The sequence below is a fragment of the Balaenoptera physalus genome, assembly GCF_965194825.1.
Source record: "Balaenoptera physalus genome assembly, chromosome: 2".
In the NCBI taxonomy this organism is placed as follows: domain Eukaryota; kingdom Metazoa; phylum Chordata; class Mammalia; order Artiodactyla; family Balaenopteridae; genus Balaenoptera; species Balaenoptera physalus.
In genome coordinates this window covers 107044994-107059526 of record NC_138883.1, presented here as the reverse complement: position 1 = coordinate 107059526, position 14533 = coordinate 107044994, and the positions used below count along the sequence as shown (strand labels likewise).

Here is a 14533-nt window from a genome sequence, read left to right as displayed (position 1 = left end):
ATTGGGATTTTATTTTGTCATTGTCATTGTCCATTGGATGGAGTGCATTCAAATCTCTGCTTTTCAGGCTGTGTCAATAATGGGAAATGAAGTCTTTCATTTTAACTTGGATTTGTATCCAGATGCTACTGAGGGGGATTCCTATACTGACATGTCCAAAGTGGATGGTGTGGTGTCACTGAACGTTGGCTGTATTCAGATTGTCTATCTCCATAAATTCCTCATGTCACTTCTGGTAAAATCACTATTTATATATAGATTTTTTGACTTAGAAATACTTAAAATAAGTCTGATAATTGTGATTGCAAATCTTAAAACTTTGAATGTTAGGTTGTGCATTGATTTGATTATTGATGGTATTTATGGATTAATGTAGAGGTCAAAACCTCTCTTTAACAGTTGAAATCTGAATCATATAATGATTTTTGTGTAGCATTGTCTAGAACTGGAATTATTTTTGCTGGAATATAATGAATCCAAATTCTCAAGTGCAAAAACTATTAAAAATGTTTTTTTCTCTGTTCCTCAGCCATATAAGTCTAATTATAATTAGCCCTTGTCAGTCAGGTAGCTCATAAATATGGATGGATAATCAGTAATTCTTTCCTAACTAGAAAGATAGGACTAAATTGAAAGTTATTTATTGGAAAAAAATTAGCACATAAATAAAAAGAAGATGGTGTTAGAAATGATGTGCTTGTCCTCCTGTTTGAATTGCTCCTTTTATTTTGTGTCCACAGAACTTCCTGAACAATTTCCAGACAGCCAAAGAGGCTCTGAGTGCTGCCACTGCTCAGGCTGCAGAAAAGGCTGCCACAAGTGTGAAAGATTTTGCCCAGAGGAGCTTTCGTGTTTCTATCAATATTGATTTGAAAGCACCAGTTATAGTCATCCCACAGTCTTCTGTTTCCACCAATGCAGTAGTGGTAGATCTTGGGTTAATCAGAGTTCAGAATCAGTTCAGTCTGATATCTGGTGAAGACTACTCAGACCCTCCAGTAATTGATAGAATGGATGTGCAGCTAACAAAGCTTAAGCTTTCTAGGTATACTGTTTCAATAATTATGTATTGATATTTAAGTATGATTTAATATTGTCTATGAAATTTTATGACTGTTGAAATTCATGCTTAACATACTTCTGTTGCACAGAGCTGTTTTTTAAATCAACTTTTTATTTTGAAAAATCTCAAGCCTACAGACAAATCGCAAAAATAGTACCTATAATTTTTCAACTAGATTCACCAATTATTTACATTTGCTTTAACTCTGTGTATATACATATTATCATTTAAAATATTTAAAAATTTAAAATTTTATTTTTATTCAGGTATGATTGACATATTAGTTTCAGGTATACAACATAATGATTTGATAGTCATATGTATTGCTAGATGGTCACCATAGTAAGTCTAGTTAACATCCATCACCACACATATTTACAGAAAATTTTTTTCTTGTTATGAGAACTTTTAAGATATATGCTCTTAGCAACTTTCAAATATACAGTACAGTGTTATTAACTATAGTCACCATCCTATATGTTACATCCCCAAGATTTATTTTATAAATAGAAATTAAAACACTTTGTGCTAAACCATTTGAGAAAAGATATCTTAACCCTTTGCCCCAAAGTGTTTTAGTATGTGTCTCCTAAGAACAAGGACATTAATCCTCTTACATAATAACCACAATTATCAAATTCTGGAAATTTAACATTGATATAATCTATTATCTAATATGCATTCAATATTCAGATTTTACCAGTTATTCCAAGAATGTTCCCCTCAATCCAGGATAACATGTGGCATTTAATTGTATCCTATATTAGTGAGGGGGATTTCTGTACTGATAGACATTTATTCTGGGATAGTTCTTCAGCCTTTCTTTGTTTTTCATGATGATGACAGTTTTGAAGAGCTCAGTCTAGTTTCATAGACTGACTCTCAATTTAGTTTTGTCTGAGTGATTTCCCATGATTTAATTGAGCTTACACATTTTTGGCAGGAATGCTGTGTAAGTAATGATGTATCTCTAGGGCTCACACCAGAGGACATTTGAAAGTGTGTATGTTCATTTTAAAATCATTTGCTACCCCATCCAAGGAGATTTAATTATCTTGAATACAAAAGGAATGATTATAAAACAAGTCCAGGAAAGAATCCTGGTTGAAGAGCTTTATAAACTTAGAAATAGCTTACTTTTCATCTTGCCATTTTTTTCTCTAATCTCTGTACCAGCACACATATCAGTCCTTGAACAACTGTATTGATGATTTCCCCCATAGCTTCAAAAATACCAGTTTCTTTTAAAAATTTACTCAGTTTGTCATCTATCTTCTGTTTAAAAGAAAAAAGTTTTCTTAAAGGCTAATTGTATATCATATACAGTTGACCCTTGAACAGCACGGGTTTGAACTTCATGGTTCTGCTTATGTGCAGATTTTTTTTTCTAGTGGTAAATAACACAGTATTATACAACCTGTGGTTGTTTAGAACTGTGGTTATGGAGGAACCGCATATACAGAGGAACCGAAATATGAAGGGCAAACTGTAAGTTACGTGATTGCATGGAGGGGTCGTCACCCTAGTCCCCGGTGTTGTTCAAGGGACAGCTGTGTTTAAACCTGTCCATGCTAGTATATTGTAGATTAAATTAATTATAGGCCAAGTTTAGAAAACACTAAAACAGCGCTGTTTCAAATCAATGTTTAGAGCAGCAACTTTGGACTTTGTGTTTTTTTTAATGATACGTTGCATTTACCCCTATGTTTATGCATATATATCAATTATATTTTTCATTAGGACAGTGATCCAGCCAGGCATCTCCCATCCTGATATTCAGCTGTTGCATCCAATTAATTTGGAGTTTTCTGTAAATCGGAATCTAGCTGCGTCTTGGTACCACAAGGTGCCTGTTGTGGAAATTAAAGGTCATCTTGAGTCAATGAATGTGAGTATATGAGTGAAAAAAACTTTTTTTTTTAAATTATTTTTTAAATTTATTTATTTTTGGCTGCATTGGGTCTTCGTTGCTGCGCGTGGGCTTTCTCTAGTTGTGGTGCATGGGCTTCTCTTGTTGTGGAGCACGGGCACTTCAGTAGTTGTGGCGCACGGGCTTAGTTGCTCTGCGGCATGTGGGATCTTCCCGGACCAGGGCTCGAACCCGTGTCCCCTGCATTGGCAGGCAGACTCTTAACCACTGTGCCACCAGGGAAGTCCCAGAAAAAGCTTTCTTATTGAAAGTTCAGACTCTGAAGACTTTCTCATTATAAATCTAAATGAAATGTGGAATTTTTACTGATTGTTGTAAGGAGAATTTCAGTGTGATATTGTCCAACAGGATCTTTATTAATTTTAGTAGAATTTAATCTTCAGTTAAATGTTACTTAGCTTTTAAATTTGTTATGTGTACACGTTAGCAGAGATCTGTTTGTAAATTATTTATTAGTGTATTATAATTATAGCTCATTCTGTATATTATATACACACCCTTTTATTTTAGGGATATCTGAGTACCCCTCAGATAATTATAGCATTGAGTGAAATGCCTATTTTTCATATTGAAGGTGGCCTTTTATTACATTGAAATTGTTATTGTTTAAAAAGTGGAATTTATGTGTGTTCTGAAAGTCACTTATTAAAAAAAGTGATCTGATTTCTTTAATAATTATTAACTTCCACTAAGGATCATATTGGTTAAGTAGATGAAACTAATATTGACTTGTAAATCACATTGTTTTTCTCCAAACACTGTCTTATATTTGAAAATGAAATTTTTAACATGAAATAAGTAGTGAAATACTTGAGTGTACAGTGATTATATAATTTTTTAGTCAATGTTAAGAGTATCCTGTCCTTAGTGTTTTGTTACTAAGGATTTGTTTTCCATATTAAAATTGTTTCATTTTAAAATGAAATATCTTTATCTTTTCTTGGAACATCATATTTCACAGGTTAATCTAAATCAAGAAGATCTTAATCTTTTATTTAGAATACTAGCAGAAAATCTCGGTGAGGCTACTGAAGATTTGAATAAAGTGAAACCAAGAGTGCAAGAGACAGGTAAGAGGTTGACAGTAGGTGGTGTAATAAATGTTTTTTACAATTTTGTAGGGGAGACAAACAATAAAAATGAAGTAAACAAACATACATTTACAAATTGTGATTTGTATTACCAAGAAAACAAATAAGATGCTATTGAATAAAACCATAGTTTGCTTTTAAGTTGAGTAAAGCCAGTTTCTAAGTTGCATGAGTTAGGAGGAGGCCATAAAGAAGGGTTTCAGATCAATGGTGAAGTCCTGGAAAAATGTTTGAACTTGCATGTATAGAGAAAAAAACATTTTAAGTTGGCACTAGGCTCTGTAGCATACTTGATCTGACTTTTTTTTTTTAATTTTTTTAAAAATTAAAAAAAAATTTTTTTGGCCGTACTGTGTGGCATGCAGGATCTTAGTTCCTTGACCAGGGATCGAACCCATGCCCCCTGCAGTGGAAGTGCGGACTCCTAACCACTGGACCACCAGGGAAGTCCCTTGATCTGATTTTTAGCTGTACAAAGTGGAGTGGTTGATAAATTACCACTGAACAAAGATACTGAAAAAATTGTATAGCAATAAAAATGCAAATAGTATTTAAATTATTAGATACAGTGGCCCTTAAAGGCAAAGTAACTACCAGACTTATTTTTTAAGCTGATTTATATGTACACATATACACATACACAGTGTATCTTGGTATTCATTCCATATCTATATATATGCTGTGTATAGATCCGACTCATTCTTTCTAATGGCTTCTTGGTATTAAATTCTGTTGAAGTATCATAATTTAGTTAGCAAGTCCCTATTGATGGACATTTCAGGTGGTTTTCAGTCTTTCACTCTTACTATGTTGCATTAAATATCCTTGTACATACACTTTTACAAGTGCATGTTTATCTGTAGGGGAAATACCAGGACTGCTGGGTTAAAGGGTATTTTGTTTTTATTAAGTTAAAATAATAATTGAATTCAATCAATACATTTAATAAAATTAATTTTATTAACATTTTGACAGATTTGCCAGTTGACCCCCATAGAACTTATACTCATTTTGTACTCCCATCAGGTGGTTTTTCTGTGCTTTTTCTAACACAGTGTATTACCAGATTTAAAAATTTTTGCCAAAAAAAAAAAAATTTTTGCCAGTTTGCTGCTGAGTGAAAAATGGTATCTCACTGTATTTTTTCAATTTTAAAAAACTTTTTTTACCTGAAACTAATGTAATATTACATGTCAATCGTGTCTCAGAAAAAACCCAAAATACTAGGGGGGAAAAACCTTTTTTACAGTATGTTAATACATATAGTAAAGTGCAATTCAGTGGATTTTTATATATGGCTACACCAGTGTAATCACCATGATTAAGATATAGAACATTTCCAGCACTGCACCCTAGAGCTCTCCCTATGCCTTTAACAATCAATACCAAACACCTACCCTGCCCCTGAATCCACCCAGAATTAAGTACCATTCTGATTTGTAATATCATACATTAGTTTTGCCTCTTTTTGAATTTCATATAAATGGAATCATAGAGAATTTACTTTCATTTTTGGCTTCTTTCTTTTTTTTTTTTTTTGACTTTCACATGTTTTTATTCCATTAAAAGCAAAACAAAATCTAAATCCATACTCATAGAACAGAATACACTTATTTAAAGTTTTGACATTGTGCAAAATTAAAGTTTGTATATTTAATCCAAACTTTAACATGAGTATTCTCTTGTAAGGCGATTTCTTTCCTTTAATAAATAATATATTAAAATATATATTATTCTGGAAGCAAATCATCTCCTAACTGTTCATCAGCAAAATCATCCTCGTTGACTCTCTTTTTGGGTCTTTCTATTTGCGGGCCAAGTGGATCCACATAGGAGGCATCTAGCTCCTTGTTACTGCTGCTCTCATAAGGCTCGTCTGTTCCAGGCAGGGCTCGGAGCTGGGTGCTGAGCCGCTTGCCTCTGCTACCGGAGCCACAGTTCTGGCCACTGTCACTGCCAGCGCTCCTGTCTCTCCTGCCATGGGGACCCCCGCTGCCATCCCTGCCAGACTTGATGCGCTGTTCCCTGATTTCCTTCATTTTTTCCAATCTCTTGAGTTTTGTTGCATATTCTTGAACTTCTTTTAATCCAGTGTCTGTGCAGAGATGTACCCAGAAACGTAGACATTCAACATTTTCTGGAAAATTTCTGTGAATATCTTTGTAAGTATCTAATGCTTTTTGGTAGTTACCACTTCTTCTAAAACAACTAGCTACCATCAGCTGCCATTTCACCTGTGTAGGCTGTATAAGAGAAGCTCTTTCAAAGTACTGAATGGCTTTTTCACAAAACTGGGTGTCAATGTAATAGGCCGCGAGCCACTCGTTGACTTCAGTGTTGGACGGGAAATACCTATATGACTCATAGTAATATTGGAATGCTTGGGATTTATCCCCCTCAGTGTCATATAATCCTCCCAGTTTAGACAAAGCTCTGGAGTCAGTTGGAACAACACTGATCAGCTGCATTAACCATTCCATAGCTTGATTGGGATCTTCCATTAATTCGTATACATTTGCTATCTGGTAAAGGACTTGGGTGCTGTCTCTTAGGATTGCGTGAAGTTTCAGGAAACAGTCCAAAGCTTCATCGAACTGGTTTAACTTCTTATAGGTAAGGCCAATATTATAAAGTGCTTTAGTACAAGAAGAATCATTTCTTAGAGCCTCATTTTACAATTCAGCTGCCTTCTCATAATCACCATTTGCAAAAACTGTATTCCCTTTATTAGTAAGAGCTGACGGATTATATCTGTCACAGTTTACAGCTAAATCTGCATAGCTACCGGCTTCTGCAAATTCATTTTCCAAATAATACAGGAATGAGAGGTTGGGTGCAGCTGCACTCTTCACTCTACTGTCCTTTTTTTCAAACATTTTAAAGGTCTCTACAGCTTGATTAAACTCCTTTTGTCTCAGGTATGTAAGTGCGTTATTTCCAGATCATTTGCCAGCTCTACATACTGAGAAGCTTTCACAACTTCAACACACCAATCATAACCTACAGCAAAAGATGTTTCAATTACAGGAGCAATGAGTTTTGCTCATGATGTCATGGTGTATTTTTCTGCCATGTCTTTCCTTTCACGTTCCATTTGCCTTAGATGATCAATTTTTATAGATTCAATCACTAAATTAGTATGTGGGTCATCACTTGGTGAAATGTCTTTATCATCTTCATCAGTTTCTAATGGAACAGCAATCAAGTTTTGGAATGCCTTCTTCATTTTTTTCTCGATCTCCAACAGCAAAGTAACTAAGAATTAGGTTGAAGCCTGCCTTCAGATTTGGTGCCATACTCATTATGTGCTCAAATAAATTCATGGCATCTGAATACTGCCCAGTTTTAATAAATGTAACTCCAATGTTCTGCATAATTTTAATCCTCATTTCTTTATGGACACTTGGAATTTGATGTAAGGCAATTTGGTAGAATTTAATGGCTTTGGAATAATTTCTTTGCTTTAAATAAATATTTCCCATATTCACTTTCAACCGTCCTGCATTGCTAAACATCTTATTTTTCACTATAACTTGATAGGTGTTTGGTGCTTCAGCATACATTTCATTAGCTGAATATTGACTGGCCAAGTTGAAAAGAACTGATTAAGTTAAATCCAAATTGATGTTTTCTGGACTTGTAACTTGTTCTCCTTGTCTCACCAGGACTCTCTCTTTTCTTCCTGCATCTTTTGCCTTTTCTAAGGCCAATTTTAAGTCTCCACGACTGTTAGCAATACAGCTTTCTTCTACCGACTCATTTACTTTCTTCTCTAATTGTCTCGTCTTTTCTTCTCGGCTGTCTTCGTTCCTGGCCTCCAGGGGCGGTGCAGGGCCCCACGCCTGACCGAGAGGGTCGAACGCAGAGCCTCTCAAAGCTGCTTTGGTAAAACCAGCTGCCCTCACTGCTGTCATGGGTCTAGTAACTCCATCCTGAAGAGCCCCTGCCATTGGTCTTCCCACCGACGATGCCAGGGATGTCTTGGACCCATACCCAGTAGCTACAGGTCTAGCAACCGCTGTGCTTGGTATTTTAGCAGTTACGGGAGGTCTTCTGCCATGACTAGTTCTCACAGCTTGCTGAAAAGCTGTGTCATTCTCCAGCTGCTCGGCATCATAGGTTGGATTGTAGTCATTATAGCCAGACTAAAGATCATCTTCATCTGTCTCTGGGGCCAGGTGTCCATTTTGCATCATTTGTACCTCCGTGAGAGGGGGGCCCGAGCTCGTGCCTCCTTGGAGCCTTGCCGGGGATTTCGGAGCTTCGCGTTGCGAACTCGGGGTCGGGGGCTCGAGGGTCGCGCGCGGCTTCGGGCGGGGGGGCAGGTGCGTGGGCCGGGGGCAGAGCCCCCGCGCCCCGCCCCCACGGCCCCCTTGGAGGGCGGCAGGCACCCGCGCCGCCCCGAGCCCTCTCCCGCCTCGCGGCGAGGGGAGCCGCACGACCGTGAGCGCAGCGGAGCCGGCGCGGCCTTTCTGGGGCTCGGCAGAGAGCTGCGCGGCCGCAGCGCCGCCACGCGCGGATCCCTTGGCTTCTTTCATTCAACATTTTGTGGGATTCATCCGTGTTGATGTCTATAGCGCTAGTTCTTTTTATTCCTGTTTCCAGTATTTGACTGTCATGAGTGAAATTGCTATGAATGTCATTGTACAGTCTTTTGGCACACATATACTGTTTTCTTTTGGACATATAGCTGGGAGTAGAATTACCGGGTCATATGTTAGCTTACGTTTCGCTTCAGTAACTTACGCCAGGCTATACTGAATAGTTTTCCAAGTGGTTGAACCAATTTACTTTCCCACTAGCAATGTATGAGAGTTCCAGTTGTTTCACATTCTCACCAGTACTTGCTATCCTCAGTCTTGTAAAATTTAGCCATCCTGGTGGTTATATAGTAGTATCTCTCTGGTTTTTATTTGTTCCCTGGTAACTAATGAAATTGAAAACCTTTTCATATGCCATTTGGATATCCTCTTTTGTGACATGATCATTCAAGTCTGTTGACCATTATTTTTATTGAGGTATGGTCTTTTTTCTAACTGGTGTATAGGAGTTGTTTATTCATTCTGGTTAGGAGCCCTTTGCTGGTTATATGTGTTATATGTATACATGTTAGTATATGTGTAGAAATATCTTCTGTCTATCTGTGCTTTACCTTTTCACTCTCAATAGGTTTTCTTTTAATAGAATTAGTTAATTTTAATGAATTCTAATACACAATTTTAAAAAATGATCAGTGCTTTTTATTTCCTATTTAAGAAATCTTTGCCTGTTCCAGGAATTGTTTTGTAGAAGCAAAATATTGGCTAGAATTATTTTCCCTCAATCACATTATGTTTGGAACAGTGCTGAAATAAGGTGATAGTTAAGAAACCTTGCCCTGTGCATTGCTTTCTCAAAGGTACTAATTAACAGCAGTGGTTTTCCATATGGAAAACACTAGACAAGGTATTGAATCTGTCTGGACCTCAATTTGCTCATATGTGAAATAAGGACAATGTAAAGGTTTTACCTTAAAGTGTTGTTATAAGAGTTAAATGAGATAGTCCGTGAACGTCTGTTAGCACAACATTCAACACAGAGGTTAAGTACTTTGCAAGTGATAGCTATTATTAGTGTTGTGTATTACAGTTTAGAAAGCAATTTTACTGCATTTCAGGATGTGTGAATTTCAGGACAACCCGGTCATATTCATATGGTTTTACTTTTGCTTCTTGGTATGGCGTAAGAGGCTTTAACTACCCCCCCCCCACCCGCTTCTTTCATATCAAGCCTTAGCTCTTATTATCCTCCTTATGATGTAACCATATCAAACTCCATTCTGTTTGCAAAACCTATCCTGATGTGTTATCTCTCTGTGATTCTCCACTACCTCTTATTTTATTCTTCTCTGTGTGAGGAGCTCCTTCAGTTCTACTTGAATTATAACTCTCCTATTAAGACTTTCTTGACCTTCTCATGACAAAGTCATGCTTAGTTCTGTGCTTTCTACGTACTTTATCTAGAGACTATTAACATTTGTCCATTTAATGTGACTAGGTGGAGCCTTCTTATTTTGTTTGTATTTTAAGTATATATGTTTCTTCTACTAAGCCATGAGCTTTCTAAGGGCTAGAGCTGTGTATGACTGATCTGTGGATTTTCAATGCCTGTACCAAGTCCAGAGTACTTGTATAAGTCCTTGTTGAGTATTCATGTAAGAAATGTGTGAATAGAAGTGAATGAATTTCTTTTAAACATCTTTAGGTGAAACTAAAGAGCCACTTGAAATCTCTACATTAAAACAAGATATGCATGTTTCACAAGATAGTTTAACAGCTGGAGTGGAAGAAATTAGATCTGTAGACATCATTAATATGCTGCTGAAATTTGAAATCAAAGAGGTGTGTAATTTTCTTCTGTTTTTATAAAATGAGGTGGATAAATAATGGATATTTGGAATTACCTCTAATAAAGTAAACTTGTAGATTATTGATACGGATAGAAAAAGCTTACAAAGGCTATTTGTAATTTGTATGTAGAAATAATGTTTAAAAATTTGAGAGTTTGCTGAAGATGAGTTATATTTGGGGGATATGATATTTACAGAGAAAATGGTAATATGCCCTGTAACTGGCTTTTCAAATGATTTTAGGACAGTTGGAATGTGGCCTGCTTTGGATTTTATATAGGGAAGGCAGGAAAGGGAAAAATGACAGAGAAATTCTTTGCAAATTTTAGAAACCATTAATAGAATAAAACACAATATGCCTACATTTAAAAAATGTTATGTTACCATTACCTGCTTTCCATCTGCAGATTCTTAAGGAAGGGTTAAATGAATTTTCCTCTTCTGTGTTCACTCACATAACAGATATTCATTGCATGTACTAAGTGCTAAGGATACAGAAGTAAAAGACATAAATTCTGAACTCAAACAAGAAAACAATTAAAATTTTTGTTAAGTACTCCCATTAACAATGTGCCCAGGGAGCTTGTGGCAGTGATGGTAGGAAGAGGGCATCTAAGCAGTCTGAAAGAGTCAGGGAAGATTACCTGGAGGAAGTGAGATTTAGTTGAATTTTTAAAGAAGAAGATACAGTCTGAGAAAAGGAGTTTAGGAAAGGGACTGGGACAGGGTAGAAAGAGGGATAGGCATACACGTGTGTATGTGGGAAAGCATCGCGGATACAGGGACTTAGAAGAACTTTCTCCAAAATCCCTTCATCGTTAAATAGCTGTGTAGAGGTTATGTTCTATCTTTGAGTCAAAAATAATAAACTTTTAAATAAATGCGTGCTACTTTTTTGATCTGAAATATATGTTTTGAAACTAACTTCCTTCATGCTAAACGTCTGCTGTTTTTCTGGTTAATGTTACAGTTATTGAAGATTTTTAGGCTTTGATAATTGAAACATTGATAAATGAATAATTCTATTTGCAAATGGGTTTCATTAACATATGTACATAGAAAACCTATAAGTCCTTTTTAGTATCATTTGTAATACATATAATTACAGTTCCCTTCCCTTAGGACAGTGATTAGGGTGGGGGGAAGCAATTTGCATCCTCCCCTCAAGCTGATTATTGGCATTGTCTGAAGACATTTTTGGTTGTCACTATCCAGAGAGAGAGTGGGCTACTGGCAGCCAGTGGGTAGAGGCCAGTGATGCCACTGAACAGCCTACAGCGCATGGGACTGCTCCCCACTGGAAAGAATTATCCAGCCCCAGATGTCAGTGGTGCCAAGGTTGAGAAACCTTGCCTTAGGAGTAGTTTAAAAATTGACTGTTTATCTCAGACTTTCAGATCTAGTCTGACACCATCCATCAGACTAGGACTTCTGGGAATTAGGCAGAACAACTTTTTTTTTTCATAACTATCTTGAAATCCATTAGAATACAGTGACAGTGATTTAGAAGTCTGAACAAGTAAGTGGACCTTCCAAAGTAAATAACCCTAGGTAATTTCCAGGCACAAATAGAAGTGAACATCTTTATGCTGTGTGAATATTTAGATAATATCATTCTGGATGGTTATTAAATTGTTAACTTATCTTCAATGTATATTAGTGAAATAGTTTGTGGTAATAATGGTACCTTTTGCTAGGTCGTGATTACTTTGATGGAAAAAGCAGAAAAGAAAGGAAGGCTTTTACATGAACTAAATGTCCTGCAGCTTGGACTGGAAGCTAGAGTTAAAGCCTACGACCTGACTGCTGAAGCTTATCTAAAAAAAATTAGTATGCGATGCTTTGAGTTCACTGGTAAGTGTGAAGTATAGTCTCTGTAAATTGTGCAAGTAATAGGCAGATGGTCATTACCTTTTTATCAACATGAAGCATATTTATTAGTGTCACCATAATTACTTAGTTAGTTTAAATTTATTACATTAATACGAAGTAATTTGATAGTTAAAATTCATTATCTATGTAGTTATTTATCATAAAGTAAGTCTATATCTAAATATTTAGCACAAAGTAGAATATATCTAAAAGAAAAATGAGGCATAAGTCTTCAGTACATAACACTCCAGTACTTATGGAAGGCAACATTACATTATAACTGTGCTCTGAGGACAGTATCCAGGTATAGAGCCCAGGGACCCTTTTTGAAAGGTGAGTTAATTTACTGGGAAGTAACGTTTTTTCTTCGGTTTTTTAATTTATTTTAAAATTACATAAGTGTTTTTTATTTGTGTTTAATGACATTAATATATACTTGTAAAAAATAAAAATTAAACAACCCAGAAATATATAGAGGAAAAATTTAACATCATCTTGTAGTCTCTTCAGCCTTTCAAATTCACTTTCTAAATTGCACCAAGCCAACTTTTAAAGTTGGTGTGGGTGTTGAAAGTTTATAGGAACTCTATGGGGTAACTTTAAGTAAAGCAAACTTGTATTGAGAATAATCGCTAGTTTAAGTATTTTATAGCTTTGTTCTTTAATATATTATGATTTGTTCAAATAAGTAATACCAGTAGTACCAAATGTTATAGCATTTATAAGTGGCCAGTGCTAGTTTTTTTGCAGTTTCTTTAATTTTTTTTTTTCAGAGCCATCTTTATTGAGATACGATTTATATACAGTAAAATTCACCCTGTTTAGCGTACAGCTCTGAGTTTTGACAAACGTTTATTTGTGTAACTGGCTGGTCTGTTTTTAAATACATTTGAAATGTCTAAACGACTTAATAATGAATCTACCCTCTCTTTTTTCTCTTTTAGACTCGAAAGGAGAACCTCTTCACATTATTAACTCTTCTAATATAACAGATGAACCCCTTCTGAAAATGTTATTGAAAAAGGTAGTTTCATTTCTAGGATTCTTTAATATTTGCATATATGAAATTATGTCATTCCCCTGTATATAATATCTTAGTTTTCTCCCCTAAAATTTTTCATCCTAAAACTGGTTGATTATATTGATTTATGCAAGCATCTGACAATCCTGGATAATTTCAATAAACTTCTGAGTTAATCCTATGTTTTTGAATAAGCAGATGTATACAAAGTTCCATTGTAGTTTGAAGCAAAATCTGTTATTATCTAGATACACTGACAGTTTCCCCTACCTTTAGCATTTCCTCCCAAGTAGGATAAGGAGTTTGGGTTTTTGCTTCTGTAGAATGTAAGAAGTGCTTATGTGGTCATGTTTTTGGCATGTTCTTTTTTGCCTTTAAGAAATATGTTTATAGTGTTTTCATACATACTTTGAAAAGTAAAGAATATATATATATTTTTTCAGTGTGTGAATTTTTAGTGTTTGCAACCCAGTGGCTTTATCCTCCATTATTTGTAGGCAGACAGTGATGGACCAGAATTTAAAACCATCCATGACAATACCAAACAAAGACTTCAGGTAAATCTTTTTGAATTCCCTATAAGGTTAGATTATAGTAATGATTAAATCTAGCTTCAAAGCCATCTTCAGTTGTGAGATTGTGAGCTCTAAAATTAGAATAAGGGTGGTGATAATAATAGGTTTAATTTTGTAGATAAAAGAAATGGGTGGAGAGTTGAAATAAAGTTATTACAAAAGTTGACTTGATTTCCTAAAAGGCTCCTTGTTTCCCAGATATAAATTAATGATTCCTTGTTGTACACAAATAAAATATTTTTTAAGGAAATTTTGTTCACTATGGTTATTTGGCGTAGTGTTGATGGAAGCATTAAACATTTGAATTAATTGGCTTTAGGATTAGAAAAAAATTAAGGGTAAGGCTAAAAGTATGGCTTGGTACAGACATCAGTCACCATCCATTTGAGTGTGTATAGTCTGTCTTGGGACCATCTGTAAGGGGACCAACCAACCTAAGGCTGATAATACTTCCTGTATCTTTACTTAAAGCCTATCAAGTTCCGTTGAGGTTAGAATTATCGTTTGGGTGTGGGAGTGGGCAGTGTTGGTTTATTGTCTGGTAAAGGTTAACAAAGTAATAGTGAGTTCTTTCTCAAAAAAAAAAGTCCTTA

At 35.6% G+C, this 14533-nt stretch overlaps 1 protein-coding gene and 1 pseudogene across 7 annotated transcripts in view; one reads left to right on the top strand and one right to left on the bottom strand.

Annotated features, from left to right (window-relative positions):
• The window catches only part of VPS13C (vacuolar protein sorting 13 homolog C), a 182326-nt gene that overhangs the window by 88879 nt on the left and 78914 nt on the right, over positions 1-14533 (top strand). For all 6 annotated transcript variants that reach the window (XM_082444517.1, XM_082444513.1, XM_082444514.1 and 3 more), the window contains 8 exons: positions 68-235; positions 741-1045; positions 2804-2951; positions 3955-4063; positions 10328-10464; positions 12170-12326; positions 13289-13368; positions 13863-13922. In XM_082444517.1, coding sequence (XP_082300643.1) covers positions 68-235; positions 741-1045; positions 2804-2951; positions 3955-4063; positions 10328-10464; positions 12170-12326; positions 13289-13368; positions 13863-13922 — 1164 coding nt within the window. The remainder of the gene's footprint in view (positions 1-67; positions 236-740; positions 1046-2803; positions 2952-3954; positions 4064-10327; positions 10465-12169; positions 12327-13288; positions 13369-13862; positions 13923-14533) is intronic.
• Positions 5182-8349, bottom strand: LOC309652416 (intraflagellar transport protein 88 homolog pseudogene; annotated as a pseudogene). Its single transcript has one exon. The product of its transcript is annotated as an intraflagellar transport protein 88 homolog pseudogene (transcript).